Source organism: Notechis scutatus, chromosome Z (genome assembly GCF_049901735.1).
Source record: "Notechis scutatus isolate UNSWTSFEM ecotype Mainland chromosome Z, rNotScu1.2, whole genome shotgun sequence".
In the NCBI taxonomy this organism is placed as follows: Eukaryota; Metazoa; Chordata; class Lepidosauria; order Squamata; family Elapidae; genus Notechis; species Notechis scutatus.
The window spans coordinates 135,714,019-135,734,044 of record NC_142025.1 but is presented as its reverse complement, the minus strand read 5'-3'; the positions used below and the strand labels follow the sequence as shown (position 1 = coordinate 135,734,044).

At 40.0% G+C, this 20,026-nt stretch overlaps 1 protein-coding gene across 2 annotated transcripts in view; it reads right to left on the bottom strand.

The window, feature by feature from the left end:
• The window catches only part of PRKCG (protein kinase C gamma), a 44,716-nt gene extending 25,115 nt beyond the window's left edge, over nt 1-19,601 (bottom strand). For both annotated transcript variants that reach the window (XM_026677414.2, XM_087944885.1), the window contains exons 1-3: nt 19,370-19,601; nt 7,762-7,793; nt 483-565 (exon numbers count right to left, since the gene is read on the bottom strand). In XM_026677414.2, coding sequence (XP_026533199.1) covers nt 483-565; nt 7,762-7,793; nt 19,370-19,536 — 282 coding nt within the window. In that variant the 5' untranslated portion in view covers nt 19,537-19,601. The remainder of the gene's footprint in view (nt 1-482; nt 566-7,761; nt 7,794-19,369) is intronic.
• Between the last annotated feature and the right edge of the window lie 425 nt (nt 19,602-20,026).

Sequence of the window (20,026 nt, the reverse complement as noted above, 5' to 3'; positions counted from 1 at the left end):
TGGTTCATGGCAGATAACATCAAAAGTTGCGCTCTACCCATTACACTATCCAACCAGTCTATGTATGTGTGTGTGTATACGTGCTTGTGTATTTTCTCCACAGTAGAACAAGTGATGTACATAGAGAAATATGTCTGCATCTGTACAACATAAGTTTGCCTTTGCACAGAATGGCTGAATATAATCCCAAATTTTATTCAAGAAAAAAAGTTGGCAAATTTTGTTCTTTTGAAAGAGAAGAGGCTAATTTTTCTAGTTTATTCCCTAATATTTCAGGCCAAGGGCAACAGAAATAGGACCATGCCAGCTGCTGAAAGTATCCCTCTGTCAGCAGTATAAATAGCAAGGAAACCAGGACGTTCACCTGGAATGGAGAGACCCACTGTCCAAGTTTTTAAATATCTCCAAAGTATTTTTTTTTTCTCACCACAATCTGACATCTCTCAAAAGATACTGAATTCTGTAATGAAAAAGGCACTTACATCCGTCTGGGGCCCTTTTCCAGCTCCTGGACACTCAAAAGTGACAAATTCATGACATCTTTTATGTACGACAAAGCTGCATACTGAGAAAGGGGACACAGAAGAAAAGTGTTTAATGAAAAATATAGGTCTGATGTGGAAAAAAGCAATTGGGCAAAGGAATTAATAAAAGAAAGAAACAATGGAAAAGCCCAAGATATACTGTATTAGGGTCAAAAACATTATTTGTAAGAAGAATGCTACTGTAAGATTACAGAACCTAACAACAGAGAAAAGGAACATGTGAAGTTGTGTTATCTTAGTTCATTACTATCTGCTTTGAAGGCAGTGGGTCTCTAATATCTTCAGCCACACAAAACTGAAGATGATAGAACTGCAAATATTTACAATAAAAGATATGCCCTGCTCTCTTCACCTTACAGTATAATCTTTTCGTCCGTAATATAATATGTTCTTTCCATGTTACATGTCCTTTTTTCACTCATAAGACAGGGTGGATGGACATTATTTTCAAAACCTAATCAAAGATGTGCCAGACATGAAAAAGAAATTAAGTCGTAATTCATAGTCCTTAACTTACAACCATTCATTTAGTGACCGTTCAAAGTTATAACATCACTGGAAAAAAAGGGGATTTACGACCAGTTCTCGGGCTTACGACCATTACAGCACCCCCACATTCCGATAATCACAGTTCGGGCTCTTGGTATGGATTTACAATGATTGCAGCATCCCAGGGTCATGGGATCACCATCTGTGACCTTCCTAGCCACCTTCTGCCAAGCAGTCAATGTGAAAAACCAGACTCAATCACAACTGCAGTGATTCACTTAACAACTATGGCAAAAATATTTTGTAAAATCATATGCGACTCACTTAGCAACAATCTTGCTCAGCAACAGAAAGTCTGATTCCAACTCTGGTTGTAAGTCAGGGACTACCTGTACTATAGTCACAAGACAGATTGGTCTGTGCTCTACACGCATGTATAAAAATCCTGTTTTTCAACTTCCAGGTTAGTCTTACTCAAGAATGCATCAATTTTTGCTACATGTCAAAAAAAAAAAAAGAAATCAAGTTTAAAAAGTATTCCAAGAACACAGGGCTGCATCTGAGGTGTTATTTTGGTAGATGAAACTTTAAAAAAAGGCCTAAAGACATTCTGAGCAACATACCAAATTGCTCAGAAAGCATGAATTCTGAGCCAACATGCAAGGCATGACATTTTAAAACGACACCTGCAGTTGTTTGTCTGCAAGTCAGCAAATATTTTACAGTATTGATCTTGAGTCTCCTGCTCAATGCAAGCAACTGGAACCTATTGAGAGAAAGCCAAGATGCTAATCCAGGAAGGCAAGTGTGGGGCGAGAGAGTGACTTTCTTCTCACCTACAACCCCCCTCCCTCCCCACCTCTTCTTCCTTCTGCAGCTTTAGGCCTGAGATTTGGAAGAGGGTCTCTATGGAAACAAGCAGGGACAATCTCTGAGTATCCAGCTCAGCGGGGGAAGAGATTGGACCACATTGGAGGCAGGAGGAGAGAAGATGTTTGCAAAAGCGTGGTTCCAGATGGAGAGTTCCTTGCTGTCTAATCAAAAGATACTTTGCAGTTACCCAAACCTCGCCCCTTAACAGATTTTGTGTGGTATATTAAAAAAAAAAAAGGTGGGGAGCACTAGAAGGTTACAAACATAAGACAATTTGCTGCAGGACCTCAAAAAGTTCCAGGAACAAGGCAAAGCAGCTGCAGATTAAAAGCTTTATCCGGAAAACAATAGGAAACTTTAGCTACGGAGCTCTCACTCCAACTTTAACTCCATCTCTTTGGGCTGAGGCAACTTATTCTTTTAATATTTTTACATTCATGATTTTTAATTGTAAGCCGCTCAGAGTCGCTCTGCAGTGAGAGCATATAACTCTAGTGAGGGGTCCTCGGTGCTCTCTGAGCTTGGTTGTTTTCTTACAGACTTTTCATGACCCAAACTAATATCATCAGTGCTAGTGATTATGATGTAACCTAGTTTGGGTAATAAGACATCTGCAAGAAAACAACCAAGCTCAGAGAGCACTATGAAGCCCTCATTGCAACCCTGAGCTACAAATATTCTGCTTTATTCATACAACTGTAACATATATTAGTTTTCCTCTGTTGTTCTCACTAGCTTATACACACACACACAGCCCCAAACAAATATATTTGTAGTTAGACCAATTCATCAGAGATTTGACAAGGGGCCATGATATATCCCTTTATTGTGAGGTTTGGGTTTTTAAAGAGCTGCAAAACAAAACTGACCCTCATAGCTCTTTCTTGTGTATGAAGTTGTGGAAAGATACCTCAGAAACAAGACAGCATCAGGATCCCCTCACCAGCAGTCCGCCTTATCCTCAATCCCTATCTTTGGCTGAGCCATTTCTGTAAACATCTCTGGGTTGCCATAGTAACAGAGATCCTAGCTGAAGCCCCTCCATAGGTGGGTCTCCAGCCTCCGTAAGGTAAGCATAATGTGTAAGTAATGTGGTGGTGGGGGGATATATGTGCTGGTCTAGAAGAGCTGGGAGGGGGAATTGCTCAGGGTGTCTACCGTGGATCTTCTCCAGGAAGTTAGAAGACAAATTTTGGGGGCACGAACATTTGGGTGCTCAGATGCTGATGGCAGATTTGAGTCAGGCACATTCAGAATGAGACGGGACCGCAGTTGATTGGCAGGTGTGATGTAACTGGCAAGTGAGGAGTGGGGGGTCGCTTAGCGATCTCCCTGAAAGCCCTAGGGTGGTTTCTTAGCAACCATCAAATCTAGGAAGTGATTTCTAAAACGTCATCCCAGTTCAGGGGAGGGGGCAACGGGAGATGCCTCACACACACACACAAACAGCAGTGCCTGTTTGAGAGGGAGGGAACCCAAACCTGAGGAACATGATAAGAGCCAAATATCTCAACTAATACAATTTTGAAAGGTGAAGATTTTTTTAAATACTCAGGTGGAACTATACAAGGGAACCTCTCAGTGAATCTGTTCACCATGAGTGCAATGGGCAAAGAAAGGAATGGGCAGAAGATGCCAGGCCTGAGATAAGAAGCATGCCCCTCGCCCTGAGGTATATAGCGGGACAGATGGCATAAAAATATTTGTGAGGATTTTTTTTCACCTGTTTGTATGCAAGATGCTGAACGTATGAAATATGGAGCTGCTTTGTATACATTAGACACACAAAAGCGGAGATGTTAGCAATGCTGAGTGCAGAACATACAATATCTCATGAGTCAAGGGCAACATTTGTGCACAAAGAGGGAAGGTTCCTTTATAATCTCACCTTCCTCGTCAAAATATATAATAAAATTTCAGTGGATTTCTGCCTTATGTACAAAGAAACCTTAGTTTGTGTGTCTCCAAGGTGCATACAATTCCCAACCCATGAATCATTCGCCCGCCTTTCCTTTATGAAATGCAGATGGGAAGCTATAATTTTTCATGGGAAACTGGTGCAGGGAAAATGCTTCTTAAACAGCTTCACCCTGTCTGCAATGGAAGAAAATATATAGGTTTCTATCCCAACCCCCAGCGTGGGATGAAAAACAGCTCAGCAGGAAAATCTCTGAAAAGATAATAATGACGGGGACTCTTCCTCTGGTCCTCCACAAGGAATTAGAAAATTTGCATGTAAATGATTGTAAAAAAAAAAAACACATATTGGTAGAAACGACTTTTGATTCACTTTAATCTGCAGGGATTCTAAAAATTAGGATCCTTTTTCGGCCTGGGAAATGGTATACATAAAATAACATACTACATAAAATCAGGGCTTTGAGGTCATCTAGTCCAACTCAATTGAAGAATCCTACATAGGTAATCTTTGATTTATGACCCCAATTGAGCCCAACATCTCTGTTGCTAAGCAGTTGTTAAGTGAATTTTGCCCCATTTTACAGCTTTTCTTGCCACAATTGTTAAGTGAATCCCTGCAGTTGTTTAGTAACCTGCTGTTAAATGAATCTGGCTTCCGCATTAACTCTGCTTGTAAAAAGGTCTCAAAAAGGGATCACGTAACCCTGGGGCACTGCAACCGTCACAGATATGAGTCAATTGCCATGCATCTGAATTTTGATCACGACTATGGAGATGATGCAACAGTGAAAAACAGACATAAATCAGTTTTTTAGTGCCATCGTAACTTCAAATGGTCACTAAATGAACTGTTGTAAGTCAAGGACAACCTGTGCCTACAACACCATTTAGCCTTTCCTTAAACATCTTCAGTAAAGGGAATCTGCTCACCTGCTAAGGTCTCACTGTCTCACAGTTCTTATCAGCTTTATGAACAAGAAATAATATTTGCATAAATATTTACCTGAAATTTACCATCCGCAATTTCCTAATTCTGAAAATAGCTACCCTGCTAGGAACAATATAATCAAATTGTTTCATGCTGGATTCACACATTGTGCTAAACCCAAGTTCAATCACACTGTTGAATAAGCTATTGTAATTTGATTCACATATAATACTAACACATAAATAATGGGTTAGAAATTACAATAGCAGCTTTTCACATTGCATTAATCCCAAACCAAATAACTACATTATAGCTCAATTCAATTCAATCCGTAAATATAGAGTAGGATAAAATAGAATTCTTTATTGTCATCCATCTAGGGCTCGTCTTGGGATAACTGTTAAAGTTATCAGCCCTATTCCAGGATCTTTTCCTGCCAATCAAATTTCATTTCTCTCACTATTCTTATTCTTCTACTTTAGCACTAGTCAAATGAGTCTTACTTTTCCAATTTTAAATGTTCCAGCATGTACCCAAATATATATGCCTAATTAAACCATCTAATTAGTTATAGTGCTGCATCCCCTTCCAGTTTTATTCTCTGATGGATAGCTAGACTATGCAGAGTCTCTGGCTCCTCAAACTGTTGAAATTTATTTATGAAGAAGCAAAGAATCAATGGTAGCCGAGAACAAGAAAACAGAAAGGCACCAAACAGGAAAAAAAAGTGTGTTGGCACCACACCAAAGTTCAGTAGGAGAAGTGGTCACTCATATTGGCCAAGAGAAAGAAGGTAGAGCAGCTAGTGACACATTACCCAAAGCGAATCTACATATGGACAAATTCATCCACACTGCATCTGCATAGTTACCTTGTACATAGTATGAAAATAGGGCATGAAAAAGTGTGTATCACAGTTGGAGAATTTATTCTATTATCAATGGTCTTTTGGGGTGAAAAAAGAACTGCATGAAATATGTTAAAAGCAGATTGCTGGAGTGGCAGCAATCGATACGTGCAAAAGATTAAACTTTCCTAAATTCTCCTGATACACTCCCATTATCTCCAATCAGCATGCATTGGGCGGGGCATATTAATTGCTAGTCTTGGTGGGATAAAACGGCCCCTGTAAATGAACAAAGAGTGAATGAAATAAATGAAACAAATTAAATGTAAAAGTAAAAAAGTGTTTTATCCTTGGGGTGAGCACAAACACAGACACAAACTAAGCAACATATGTGCAGTACAAAGCAGTGAGCGGTGTGTAGATCTGTACATTGGAAAAACAAAACAACTACTTCATAAATGCATAGCACTATATAGGAGAACAAACCCATCAGGACAAGATTCAGCCGTCCATCTGCATTTAAAAGACAAAAGCCACTCTTTGATGACAGCTAAGTCCACATTTTGGACAGAGGACCACTGCTTTGAACGAGGGGTCAAAGAGGCCATCTATGTCAAAATGGAACAGCCTTCTCTCAAGAGAGGGGGAGGGATAGGACATCATCTATCTCCAGTCTACCACACAGTCCCTTCAGCAGTTCCAAAAAAAAACTCCACACCCATTTGCACTGCTCAAGTGACCCTGAGGACACAGACAAACCTCCAAGTGGCCTCAGTGACTCTCTAAAAGAATGCAAGTGACCAACTGTCTGAAAGGAATATAAATCCTTCCATTCCCCACCTTCCAGTCAGAGCTGAAGAAGCTTCTTGGATGAAAAATGAAAAGTCTTCAAAGAAAAACAAGAAAGTCCAGTTGCCTCTTGAAAAACAACCTTTGGAACAACTATAATCTGTTTGACTGAGAATTTCCATTGATGATAAAAATAAGTAAATGAACAGTAAATGAACAAATATCTATCAGGGAGATGGATGGTTTAGAAATATGAAATATAAATAAATAAATAACAAAATGTAAACAGGAATATCTGGCCACATCAGAGGTGGTATTCAACAGATTCTGACCAGTTCTGGAGAACCGGTAGAGGAAATTTTGAGTAGTTCGGAGAATCGGCAAATACCAACTCTAGCTGGAGATTTTACAGTATCTTTCCCCTGTCATGCCACACCCACAGAACTGGTAGTAAAAAAATTTGAATCCCACCACTGGACCACATGTTATATGAATACAAAGGGATCTCAAGCCAACAGGAGAAGTGAAAAAATGAAGGTAGATTTCGACAGAAAAGTCAGGCACGAGGGTAGTGTGGTAGATGTGTATATAAAATATACAAGAAAGAGACATTTCACAGTCCTAAAATAGCCCAAAGGAATGTAGTTCAGAGAAACAATAAAACTGATCAGGGACTCTTCTGTGTGTGCAAAAATTGCTTGATTAAAATGGGAATTGGGGAAATTAGAGGCAGCATGGCCCTGCCCCCACACCCTTTGCTCTTCCCTTGCCATCACAGCATCTAGCACTCCTCAGTCCCAGCTATCTCTGAATAAGATGTTAACTTGATATACAGTATATCCCAACGTTTCTCAACTTTGGCAACTTTTAAGACATCTGGACTTCAACTCCCAGAATTCCCCAGCCAGCATATGGTTAAGTCCCAAAACCAAGAATTAACCAAACCATTGTCTCCTACTCTTCCCACAGCTTGTGGTAGTCTTTTCTACTCAAACAAGAGAACCTATTCAGCTTTTTCCCCAGTAACTCGTATCTGTTAAGTTGCAAACCCTCAACATAAGGCTGTCATTTCCAAAAATTACAAATCCTGCTTACAAACCCTCTTTTAATCAAGAGCAAGCTGTGAGCCAACCAAACTGACCAGGAGAGCTTCTGAGCATGTGCAGAGCACAGTTCTCCTTGTAAACAACGGCCCCATGTTTTGGGGACTCAAGGAGAAAGGAGTGTGGCTGCAGCGCCCACATCTTCTCCTTCCCCTCCAAAAACCCTGCTGCTCTGTTCCATAAGGCTGATTGTGCTTTCACACCATGTGGCACTCTAATGGGGAAAAGAGCACCATGCCAAGAGCATTGTCAAAAGAAAGGTCTTACCTAAGCACTGAAGTCCCTGCTTTCCAATCCCCCTGCAGGAAAGAAAAAGGAAAAGAAATGGTTAGTTTACACAAAGCGTAGGATGCCTGTTTAAAGAGCTCTGAGCTAACAAATGTCTTAAATGTGGCTTTAATAAATACACATGTATGCTGTAAAAGAGAAGGAAGATAAAGAAAAGATTTTGCTAAATTCTGGAGAAGATATTAATACTCGGGGAGTTAGAATGCCTGGGAAAATATATGGCATCAGTCTCCAATCTTATCCTCCAGATGTATCGGATGTTAGCTCCTTGCATTCCCCAAAACAGTCATTTCTTATATTTTCAGAAAATTCATCAAACATAGAATGCTAGAGTTGGAAGGGACCTTGGAGGTCTTCTAGTCCAACCCCCTGCTCAAGCAGGAGTGCAACGCCACTAAAGAGCACCAGTTGGGGAGATGGAATTCAGAAATGCCAAAATCTGAGAGGGGGGAAATAAAGATTTATATACCTTTTATCCGTTTAAGACGATGCTTGTTCATCTTTAATAAAACCTGCCTAAGGTTCTATACGCTCAATTAAGCAAAAGGACCGAACCAACCAGTTCATTACTTCGTGATTGATGTTGCAGCTATGAATGCTTAGTTAGTCATCCCACTGTGGTCAATGTGGCATGCTTAGAGCTATATAGCAACCAGGGTGAGAAGATAGGTCTCATCGATGGCTTGTCATCTCCAAGGCTAAATATCTCCTCCAACAGTGCATGGTTCTTAAGAGACTGGAGTTGAAGGTCATCGGCAGGAAGGTGAGCCACTGATCACATACTCTTTGTGGATTTTCCAGACACCACTGATCACTGTAGGAACAGAATGCTAGATCTTGGTTGATCTAACATAGCTTTTCCTGTTGCAGGAGGAGAGGCAGAGCGTGGGAGCGGGGTCAAGAGAGGAATCAGCCTAGAGTTAGATTGCCACAAGTGGTCCAAGTCCAGCCCCACTTGAATTCCATTACCTTATCTAGTGCTAATTTAGTACTATCAGTTGAATAGATTGTTGTGTATAGAGGCGAGCAATAAATCAGTTTAACTGGAACTTAATGAATGGTCCTGATTCTTCACGCCTGACATCTATGTTGCTATGAACTGCAAAGATCCCAGCATTCTGAGCTACATAAGAAATCAGCTAGTCAAATTCATCTCCCTGTCACCATCTTTGGCAACTAGAAGTCGGTTCTTTTAATATTTTGCTAGTGAGATCAATTAATACCTAGAGAGGCAGACTGGTGAATGATAAATTGGAAAAACTTATGTCAACTCACAAGGAGAAATCCATCTCTCTATCTTTGTCTCTATGGACTTATCAATATGCAGTATTTACTCGCTTCTCCCATCTTAAATTTCAGCACTTGGATTTATATTTAGAAATGCACAGAAGGAATAAGCAAGCCAAATAGGTTATGACAGAAACAATTCCACCAAGGAAAGCAGACAAAAAAACACAGGCTAGAAGAACGAGGTTTCAAGCATTTAAAAATCACACACAAAGAACCTCACATGATACCTTGCGGTGCATTTTTAAATGGTTATGTCCTTCAGAGGGACAACATCTGAGCTGTCAAAGGAGGTGGAACTCACGTTTAGAAATAACAAGATATTAAAACATGTTGGGAAGAATTAAGATGACAGGGTCTTGGATTCTAACAAAATTTGTATGGGCTGTATGTCTTAAACCCACAAAGCAAGTTCTCCCAGCTTCTTCTCCTGTATGTAATATGCCCCGCTTACCTGATTTGCCAGAGCTCTGAACAGGTATGAATTCTTGCCCTGTACCCTAATTCTACATTTTCTTGCAGCTTCCTAATTTTTAAAGAAAGAAACACTGTTCCGTGTATAAGTGCTTATCTTGATCTCTCCTGATAGAGACCTTCAGAAACTGGGTGACACTATCGACATTCAACAAGTCAATTTCGTTCATCATCTCACCTTAAGATTTAGCTATTCAATGTCTGCAAACAGTAAAGCAGGAATGGGGAACCTCTGACTTGCAGATTTAACCCAGCCCATTTGCTCTGGGGAAGCCCCCTCCTCAGCAGCTGGGCTGCTAATGCTGTGCACTGCCTCCCGCCAGCTTTCTCAGGAAGAAGGGGACATGTTGGCCATTTCATAGACAGTGTCTTCCCAAAGGTGCTTTTTCAAGAGGCAATTGGACTTTCTTGTTTTTCTTTGAAGAAAACAAAGGACTGAAAGAATTGTGTTGTGGAGCTGTGCTTTCTGCAGGATGTTTTCTGCCCTGTGTCCCTTCCCTGTTGAACATAGACGCAGGCCGTTAGAGATGAGTGTGTTGTCTGCATCTCACTACACACTTTGAGATGAACACCCTTCAAATAGTGCAGCAGTATGAATGGGTTTTAGAAAAATTGCAGACTACAGGAACCATGTGCATTTCAATTTGAGATGCAGACAACACAAACCAATCCAAAACAGACTGTGCCTGTCTTCAACAGTGAAGGGACACAGGGCAGAAAACATCCTGCAGAAAGCACAGCTTCACAACATAGTTGGCTCCACACCTATTTGCACTACTCAGGCGACCCTGAGGAAGGATTTATATTCCTTCCATTCCCCACCATCCGGTCAGAGCAGAAGAAGCTTCTTGGATGAAAAGCGAAACATCTTCAAAGAAAAAGAGGAAAGTCCACTTGCCTCTTGAAAAAGCATCTTTGGGACAACAACTATCTAGATGATTGAGAATCTCCATGGACATTACAGAGAGCAAATCCAGGAATTTTCAATTTGTCCTGAAAAGTCTGCCTTTTTATGATTTAAGACAAGTGTTTTTCAATTTTGGCAACTTTCAGATGTGTGGACTTCAGTTCCCAGAATTTCCCAGCCAGCTATGGGTTATCCAGTGAATTCCTGGTTTAACTTTCTATGATGTGATTTCAGTGCCCAACATGTCTCCTCTTCTCTGAGAAAGCTATGCTGGCTGGGGAAGTCTAGGAATTGAAGTCCACACATCTGAAAGTTGCCAAGCTTGGAAAACACTGATTTAAAGCATAGAGTTCTTTTATGAAGGAACAGCAGCATAAAGATTCCCACCTATCAGGAGGTACAGTGGGAGAGGAGCTTGTGTGTAGGAGCAACCCTATAAAAGTAGCTTGCCTCCTGAGAGAATAATCTAATTTTTCATGGCCTTCCAGAAGCTAATAAAAACCTATTCTTTTGGAGGCTTTTGGGATTGAGTTATGGAGCTACTGGTGGTCTGTATAAACTAATGCATTAATGGGATTATAAACCATGGCTATTATTACCATAATTTATTAGTGTTTCCTCCTGTTGTTTTATTACGTTTTTCATTATCTGTACATTACTTAGCCTCTTTCTGGACTGAGGTGGGGAAAACAGCGTAAATAAATAAGGCTGCAAATGTGAGGGATAAGATTTCTATGACAAAGAGGTAGCTGGCCCTCCTTTTAATTAAAAGTACAATCCTATATGAATTTTCCTGGAAGAAAGTTCCACTGAATTAAGACATAAAATGGATTGTACGATGAATCAAAATTAAGTACCATCTCCTTGGGTTAATCATTACCAGCAAAGATTTGAAACGGTAACTGTGTTATGCCATGAAGTAATTCAATTAAATAATTATAGCCTTCCCATTGGCTAAAACTGCCCATATGCTACAGGAGTTTGCTCATTTGTCTCTGGATGAGTCACTGCTCTTACTATATCATTTCTTGTCACTTTCTGCTAGAATTGCATTCCAGATCAGATCAACATGTCTCTAAATACTTGATCAGGGACAGCCAGTCCATCTCCAGAAACCCCACAGGTTCTGGGCAGTATTCTTCAGAAAATGGAATGGAGCAATTAAAATAAGGCTAATTTCTGCAGATTTGACAAACATTTGAAAGAGACAGATTTGAAACCCATTTTCTCTTAAGGAAGGAAAGATCAGTGGAAAAAAGATTTGACTTTCTCATTTCTGTTAGCAATCTTCCTAAAAACTCCAGAGTGTTTTTATGGTTTAGTATGGCTTGATACTCTAGGGCAGTGTTTCTCAATCTTGACAATGTTAAGATGTGTGGACTTCAATTTCCAGAATTCCCTAGCCAGCATGGGAATTCTGGGAAATTGAAATCCCCATATATCTTTGTTGCTGAGGTTGAGAAAAATTGTCTTAGGGTATCCCACCTCACAGACAGCCCTCTTAGATTTCCAAAAAGCAAAAAGACCTGATGTTGGTCTCAGGCCTGAGGTGATATGTATGCAGGGCCCGTGGTTTGGGTTGGGTTGGGTTGGGTTGGGTTAGGTTGGGTTGGGTTGCTGGTGTTTAATTATTTTTGTCTGGGTTGCCTGTTAGGTTGTATGTTCCAATGTTTTTCAACTTTAAGCTATATGGACTTCAACTCCCAGAATTCTCGGAGTTGAAGTCTATACATCTTGAAGTTGCCAAGAAAACTGAAGCTGTTTTATTGTACAGTATTGTATTTGTAACCTGCCCATTGAGGTGGGTGGCTGTAATAAATTTAAAATCATTATTATTGGATTATGATCCATTGGTTTATTATTCTCCAAAAACATATTGCAGACAATCTACTCCACTTCACCCAGCCCTCCTAACAATAGTTTCCCTCTCAAAAATCTATTTTCTCTCTAGCTTAGGTTATGAAAGTTCTTTCACCCAATTGCAGTCTTCATGTACTGCCATATGCACTACTTTTAAAACCAGGTAAAATCAAACCGGGGAATTTTCTAAAAAGTGGAAAAACTAAACAATTGCACACTGAACATCGGTTTCATGCATGAGAGTTAGAGGAATAAGAATGGCATGAAAAATGAAATTTGACTGGGAGGTAAAAAATCCAGGAATAGGGCTGATCACTTTAACAGCTATCCTAAAGCTATTTTCGTACAGATGGAGGTGCCTGCCAAACGATAGAAAGTGCATGGTTAGTTCACACATTGAATTGAGCTATAATGTAGTTATTTAGTTTGGGATTAATGCAATGTGAAAAGACACTATAGCAGTTTGTAATCCATGGTTTATGTCTTACATTATAAGTGAATCAAGCCACTACAATTTGTTCAACTGTGTGGTTAAATCAGGATGTAAAATTGATAAATGGCAAATCCTCAAGAGAATGATGGGATAGCTATGCGCACTGCTTCCACAGGAGATTACTGAATTAGATAAGTGTTATTTATACATTTATTTTGGCATTGTTTTTAAAAAATCCAGGCTTCTGTACATTTACAAACTGCAAATCTGATTTAAAAGCAAACATGACATCAACATGAATCTGCAGTTGTAGCACTACAGTATTGGAACTGATGTTTTTTTTTAAAACAAAACAAAACATGGCTTTTATAATATTTCCTACTCCCGTGGTTGCAAGATGTGAATTTTAGCAAAATGTGGAATGAATGTGAATCTCACTCCACATTTCAAGTGGAGTATTTCCCATTTCCCATTCTCTCCTTAAGCAGCTATATTTTAGATCAAACTGCCACTGCAGAATTGTACATACATACAAGGGATTGTATGTGTATATTCTGTTCTTTTAAGATAAAAGACAAAGAATAGTTATTTAATCAAAATATATGTTTATTTACATAAGGAAGAGTCTGCTACATAGATGTGATTTCAGGAGCTGCCTATAACTTATTTGGGGGAGGGATATACAATTTTAACTAGGAAGACCTTAACTAGGTCTTCCCTCAAGCTTCCTTTTACACTTACCTGGTCAGTAACCTAAAGAGATACTGAAGAATAGACAACGTTTTTCTTCTCTCTGGCTTTTCCCCCACCCCAGATTTTATAAATCTTATGCTTTTTTTAGAATAGCAAGACATAAGTATTTGGGCTGTATGTGAGTAGGTGGAGCACATTTCTTTTGTCATGCTAATCCACACACAGCCAGATGTTTGACTCACTTAGAGGCTTATTTTTGCTTGGGTTTGCATGTTTTTAAAAGGTGATGCCAAAATAAACTGGCATGCCTGTGTGCACCTGCATGTACCTGTGTGGTTTGTATTGCTCCTATTTTATTCACCCGAATTTACTTTAAAGCCAGGTGATAATGTTTCTCTTCACACCTTAACATTTTTTCACCAGCTTTTATCTGAAGATAAAGCTACTGTTAAAGCTAGAAGAATAGGCTATGGTTTTTTTTTCTAGCAGCTTGTGAGAAGAAAAAGAAAAGTTGGAGGGAGGCGTATTTAAATAGTTGGATGAGTGTGCATAGATATCTATTTATTTTGCTGCCAACCGTGACAATTTCAACAGAATCTGAGGACAGTGCTTGTGTGTTAAAATACACTTCTAAAATAGAGGTCCCTCCAGCTACACTTTAAAGTCAATAACCAAATTCCTCATGCATATTTCATCTTCTAGGCCAGTTAAGTATGCGAGAATATGTTACAAGGCTGCGCAAAGGGAGGCAGAGACATCAACAGCCCCGCTCAAAAGCCAACCACTTTCGCTGAGGTCCAATTCGTCTCCCTCTGTCACCAGGCAGCAAAGAAACCAGCAATTTTGCTGGTTTCCATTATAGCTGTTTATGAGATGAACATTAATAACTTCTCCCAATGTTACAAGTAGTCATTATCAGAAACTGCTGCAATTTAGAAGTGGATTTTCGGCCCTTTTTTCATTCCCTATCACCTTTTCCATTTCTGTTACGTCTTTCGGGGCTTGTCAAGAAAGGACAGGAACTACACTATTAATATCTTCTCATCAGCAAAAGAGCAAATTAAATAAGTACAAAGCAGTGGTAAATTTTCAGTTAGACTTCCATCTTTTTAGAAGAAGTTGGCCAGGCTTTTTCTTATGTGCAGTTGCTGCCAACTGAAATGCTTTTGCTTTCTCTTGTCTTTACCAATCCGCTCTTTTAAAGTTCACTACTGTGCTATTTTCCTCCAAATTTATTCCACTGACTTTTCTTGGAAAAGGAAACCTGACATTTCACATTTTCTTTACTGCAGGCTATGGTATTAAGTCATCCAATTTTTGCTTCTGTCTCAGATTTTTAGAATCCCCTCCCTTTTCATTATATTTACCTGAATTTCAAACTATGAAAGATTTATATATGTAATACAGATCCCTTTGAGGACCAAATATGAATTACAGGTAGTCCTCAACTTATGACCATTCATTTAGCAACTGTTTGAAGTTATGACAGCTCTGAAAAAAGAGACTCACAACCTATCCTTGCACTTATGATCCTCGCAGCATCCCCATGATCTTATGATTAAAATTAAGGTATTTGACAACTGGCATGTATTTATGATAATTGACAGCCCTGGAGTCATGTGATCTCCATTTGAGACCTTCTCAGTCAGCTTCCAACAAGTCAACGGCAGAAGCCTGATTCAATGAATGCACGATTCGCTTAACAACTATGGTGATTCGCTTAACACCCTCAATATAAAGGTCATAAAATTGGGTACAATTCACTTGACTACTTCACTTAGGAGAGGAAGTTCTTGTCCCAACTGTGATCACAAATTGAGGAACAGCCGTACAGAAGTGTCAGAACTGGTGTTTAAGGGGCAAATCCTAGTTGTCCCTCCTCAGATGGAAATGTTGGTTGGCAGAGTTGATCACTACAAAGGCTTGTTTCTATGCTGTCTACAAGGTGAGTCACAAACCAAGATGGGAGGTTCAACAAAGGCCTGACACGTGACTCAATGCTTCTTCCTGCCATGTAGCTGTCTTTCTCTCACATTTCAAATAGAGTTTTTGCTTCTTCCGCCAACATTTTTCCCATCATACTAGGCCAATCCTCTTTATTGTTGCTTTAGTGGCGCTTGCTGAGTTGTGGAGCCAGTCGCATAAAGAATCCCAGAAGAAGCCATCATAAAATGTACTCTGCACTGAGCCCTATTCGGATATCCTATGGACAGAAAGCAGAGTCAGGAGAATTATATGCCAGTGTTTTACAGCAACTTGAAGATATGTGAACTTGAACTCCCAGAATTCCCCAGCCAGCCATGGGGAATTCTGGAAATTGAAGTTCACCCATTTTCAAGTTGCCACGGTTGGGAAGCTCTGGTATAGAGAAATAAAAAAAGAGATGTAGCATGAAGGCTAACTGGGACAGAATGTCAGAGATCTATGATAGGATCTGTGCTTTGAAATTTGAATAAATTGTGGCAGCTGATAGGCAAAAGGAGAGATTTAGATCTATGCTGGGACACAAAAACAGATGCAATCTATGGATATAACAGCTTTTGGCCTAGCAAGATAAAACGTATCGGTACTCATATGATGAACTGTTAAGTTTGCTCTCTGGGTCAAGCAGCAATATTGACGCAATAGTAGCTTTAATGGGGGAAAGGGGAGGAAAATATTGACTTCAGCCAATAGAGGGTAGACAAGGCAGGTCTCTATATTTTGAGTTCTATCAAATGAGAAATGTTGCTGGAGAAATTAGTTGGGAAAAACTTCTACAATGAAAAGAGTTAAGCTGCATATGTTTATATTCTCTCTCATGCACGCACACATGCTGTACACACTTCTCTCACTCCCTCACACATACACCTTCTCCACTGACATTCTTAGCCTCCAATGCTGCTTTCTTTTAAATAAAAAAGTGACTATAGGTATCTGTGAAATAAGAGGGAGTCACCAGTATGCCTGGCTGAACCTCAACAAAGCCAAACGTTTTCAGCTTTGTGTTAAAAAAACAAACACAATCTAACCCTTATTAAACCTATGTGTGTTCAATAAGGGCGAAACACCCTGGTTTACATAACATATTAAATCTTACTGTGGTTTTTTTTCTATTTTAATTTGTTTTAGATTTTTATCCTGCCTTTATTATTTTTATACAGCCTAATATTCTTTCCTCCTCCCATTTTTCCCACAACAACAACCCTGTATGGTAGGTTGAACTAGAGAGAGAGAGAGTCAACAAACTGGCTTTGATTCCAAAGGGGAGTGGGGATAAAGTATAATTCACCACCTCCTGGTAATTGGCCCAAATTCACCCAGCCAACTTTCATGCCTAAATCAGGATTAGAACTTACCGTCTCCTGGTTTCTAGGTCACCACCTTAGCCTCTACAAACTGGTCACCAAATTCATTAGCCACCCAATGTAGTTTAGTCAATAAACAGCATTTTTACAGATCATGACTTTAGCAAAGCTTGAGAAATCTTGTGGCAGAATGGGATGGCCAAGGGAACCTATTAGAAAGGAACAGCTGCTAACATTTCCCCAAATCACTTTGGTCTGTTCTGGCTTATTTGTCTCAATGGGAGATGGGTACTAAACGCTTTTTCTAAAGCTGTACTAGAAGAATCAATGGGAGACAGTATCAAACCAATGATCTGGAGATAGTTCAAGGTCTCAAGAGGCACCAAACAAAACAAGCTATACCATTTAAGAATAGATCTTTTTTATTGCTGATCTTAATAGAACTAGAGAGGTGATGGTCACCATGAGGGTGTACTCTGCTTTGAAAGCAGAGTGATGAGAAAGAGAGGATTGGGAAGTTTATCAAGTAGATAATCACCTCTGATATTTAAGTGAGGACCACACACCTGTGCTCCTTGTCTTGCAGGTACCCATCCAGTTTTTTTTATTTATCCTGCCAACTTACTAACAATGGATTGGCATCTACCTAGTGGCCTTTCCTACATTTCTCTATCCATTATCAGCCGAGGAAATAAAACATGTGTGAAGCTTATCGCTATTTTGTTAGCGACTGGGGTTTGGGGAGGGGGAGGAAAAAATTTAAGGACATGCTACTTGCTAGAATTAATTTCCCAGTGCAGATTTGCTGTCCAAGGGATGCCCCGTGGAGGGAGGTATAATCAGGTCACATTGTTCTTTGCATTCTGCAATCTTCTTATTTTATCTGTCACACCCACTTTGAATGCTGGAACTATCCATGTAGAAATGGAATATATACAGATCATCAGAAAGGAAGGGCCCGTCTTCTATTTCCCTATTTAACACAGAGGAGGTTCATTGTACATGATTTTTTTTCAATGATAAGAAGCCCATATTCTCTCAAAAAGCCTCTTGAGATTCTGTATGATCTTCTCCATGAAAGCAGTTAATGTATCTGTAGCTCATCAGCTGATTAATTAGTAACATATCAGTCCCACTGCCTTACTTGTGTGCTTATCAGCTCTAGAAATATACTATATACTGTGGGATAAAATGGAGGATAACATGGAAGATAGCATTTTGAGCAGAAAAATGACCAGAAATATCTAGTACTTCAATCATGGGATATAAGATGAAGTATCCAGAGTGAAGCCTCTTAAGCAAATTATCTTGTTTATCATAATACATTGTGGTATACTTTCTATATCTGTTACATAATTAAATTTTCAGAAAGCAGAACTCTGACTGAAGCTGAGGACACACCTAATTCAGTCTTTAAGATAAAATCATGGATGGGATCAACTACAATTAGGTAGAGCCACAGACTATAGGAGAGAAAGTGGGCCAAATGTATCACAAAGGTTTAGGTGACTATCAGAATGAAGAACAGATAAATAGGATTATTGAGTCAATGAAGTAGAACTGTGGACTGGAACAGAAATGGAAATATGAAATTATGGCTTGAAGAACAGAAGCCTCAAGAGGCAAAACTAAGGAGGTTAAAAGTGGTAGAATTAAAGCAGCAGAATTATAAATTTAAACTATCAGGTTGCACCTCAAAAATCTATGAGCTGCAGAAAAACATAGAGGAAGGAAGGAAGGAAGGAAGGAAGGAAGGAAGGAAGGAAGGAAGGAAGGAAGGAAGGAAGGAAGGAAGGAAGGAAGGAAGGAAGGAAGGAAGGAAGGAAGGGTACATACAGGCATGAAGCCTTTAATTGAGGCTTGACAAGATCATTAAAGGCAACACATTAATACAGAAAGTTCCCTTATCAGCAAAGTGTACCTTAAGTGTAAACATCTTGCCTTATAGAATTTTACAAGCCAATTAAGAATGTTTTTTCCTCTTGTAAATCTCTCATGTTTTTCTATATTATCCATTATCCATATAGAAAATCTTGTAAAGATGGAAAGGTGGTATCACCATTCAATATATTTTGGCTTAAGAGTGCTAGGACCTGTATTACTGGAAGCACTCATAGAAACCACTGGTTTAATTCAACATGGGCAGCAAGTAAATCCTTCTGAGCTGACATTTTGTAAATTCTCAGCAAGGATCAGTAAAATCTGTGACCTGACCAAATTCTGCATCTTCTTGCATTTTTTTTATTCAGGCTTTTAACTGATTGACACACAAAAAATTAAAAAATCACAAGCCACCTCAAACAAAAAGCCAAACCTTCTTCTGATTTAGAGATTTCAGTAAGGTTGGACCTCCCTAAAGAGGAGTAGAAACTTACTTAAGATGTGCAGAGGAAGGCATGTATACATTCAAAAATAGATCTATAAATAATAATAGGACAGCCAGCCTGCTAAATTCTGCATCTATTGCTCAGTTCAGCACTTTTTCAGCATCTGGCACGGAATTTTAAAAAGATAGCTTTTTCAAAGGAATAAGATCCGAATCGCTAACAGGATTGTAGAACATGAGGCTGGGTAGTAGGAAACGGGCCACAAGGGTCAAGGCAAATGGGGGTGGGGGAGGGATTTAGACGCTGAGGTTTCTCTCACCAGATGAAGTCTGTGCAATGGCTGCAGAAGGTGGGCTGTTTGAAGAAGCGAGCGGTAAACTTATGGCTCTTCACCTCGTGGATAACCTTCTGGCGGAGCGCCCCCTTGCGGCAGAAAAGCGGCTTGGTTAAGCACTCGGTCTCGGTGGGGGAGCTTAGGAGCGCCATGCTGCCCCCTGGGGGAAGCACCCGTGCTCTAACCCGCAAAGGCGAAGTGGTGCCGGAGAAACAGACTGCGGGGAAGAGGAGAGAAAAGACCCGCCACCCAAAGAAGGGAAGCGGGAGATGTGGATCGATGAAGGACAATTAAGAGGTCGGACGGAAGATGAATGGATGCTTGGCAGAGAGAGAGAGAGTTTGCAAAGAAGGGGGTAGCAGAAAGGATGGAGGGGAAAACCCAGAGATGCGGAGGAAAGGATGGGAGATGAAGAGAGCAATTGGGTTGAAGAGCAAAGAAGTGGAGAGTGGAGCAGAAGGAAAGGAAGGGAAAGAAAACGAGAAGAAGGGATAGGAGAACACGGAGGAAGACGCGGAGCAGCAGGGACAGGTTCGGAGCGCGCGAGAAAGAAACAGGTTGTGGCTGAGCTGCCTCTCTTTCTTCCTCAGGGAGGTTTGGAGGGGGAGGCTGAAGCTAGGAAGGAGGAGTTAAGAGTTTAAA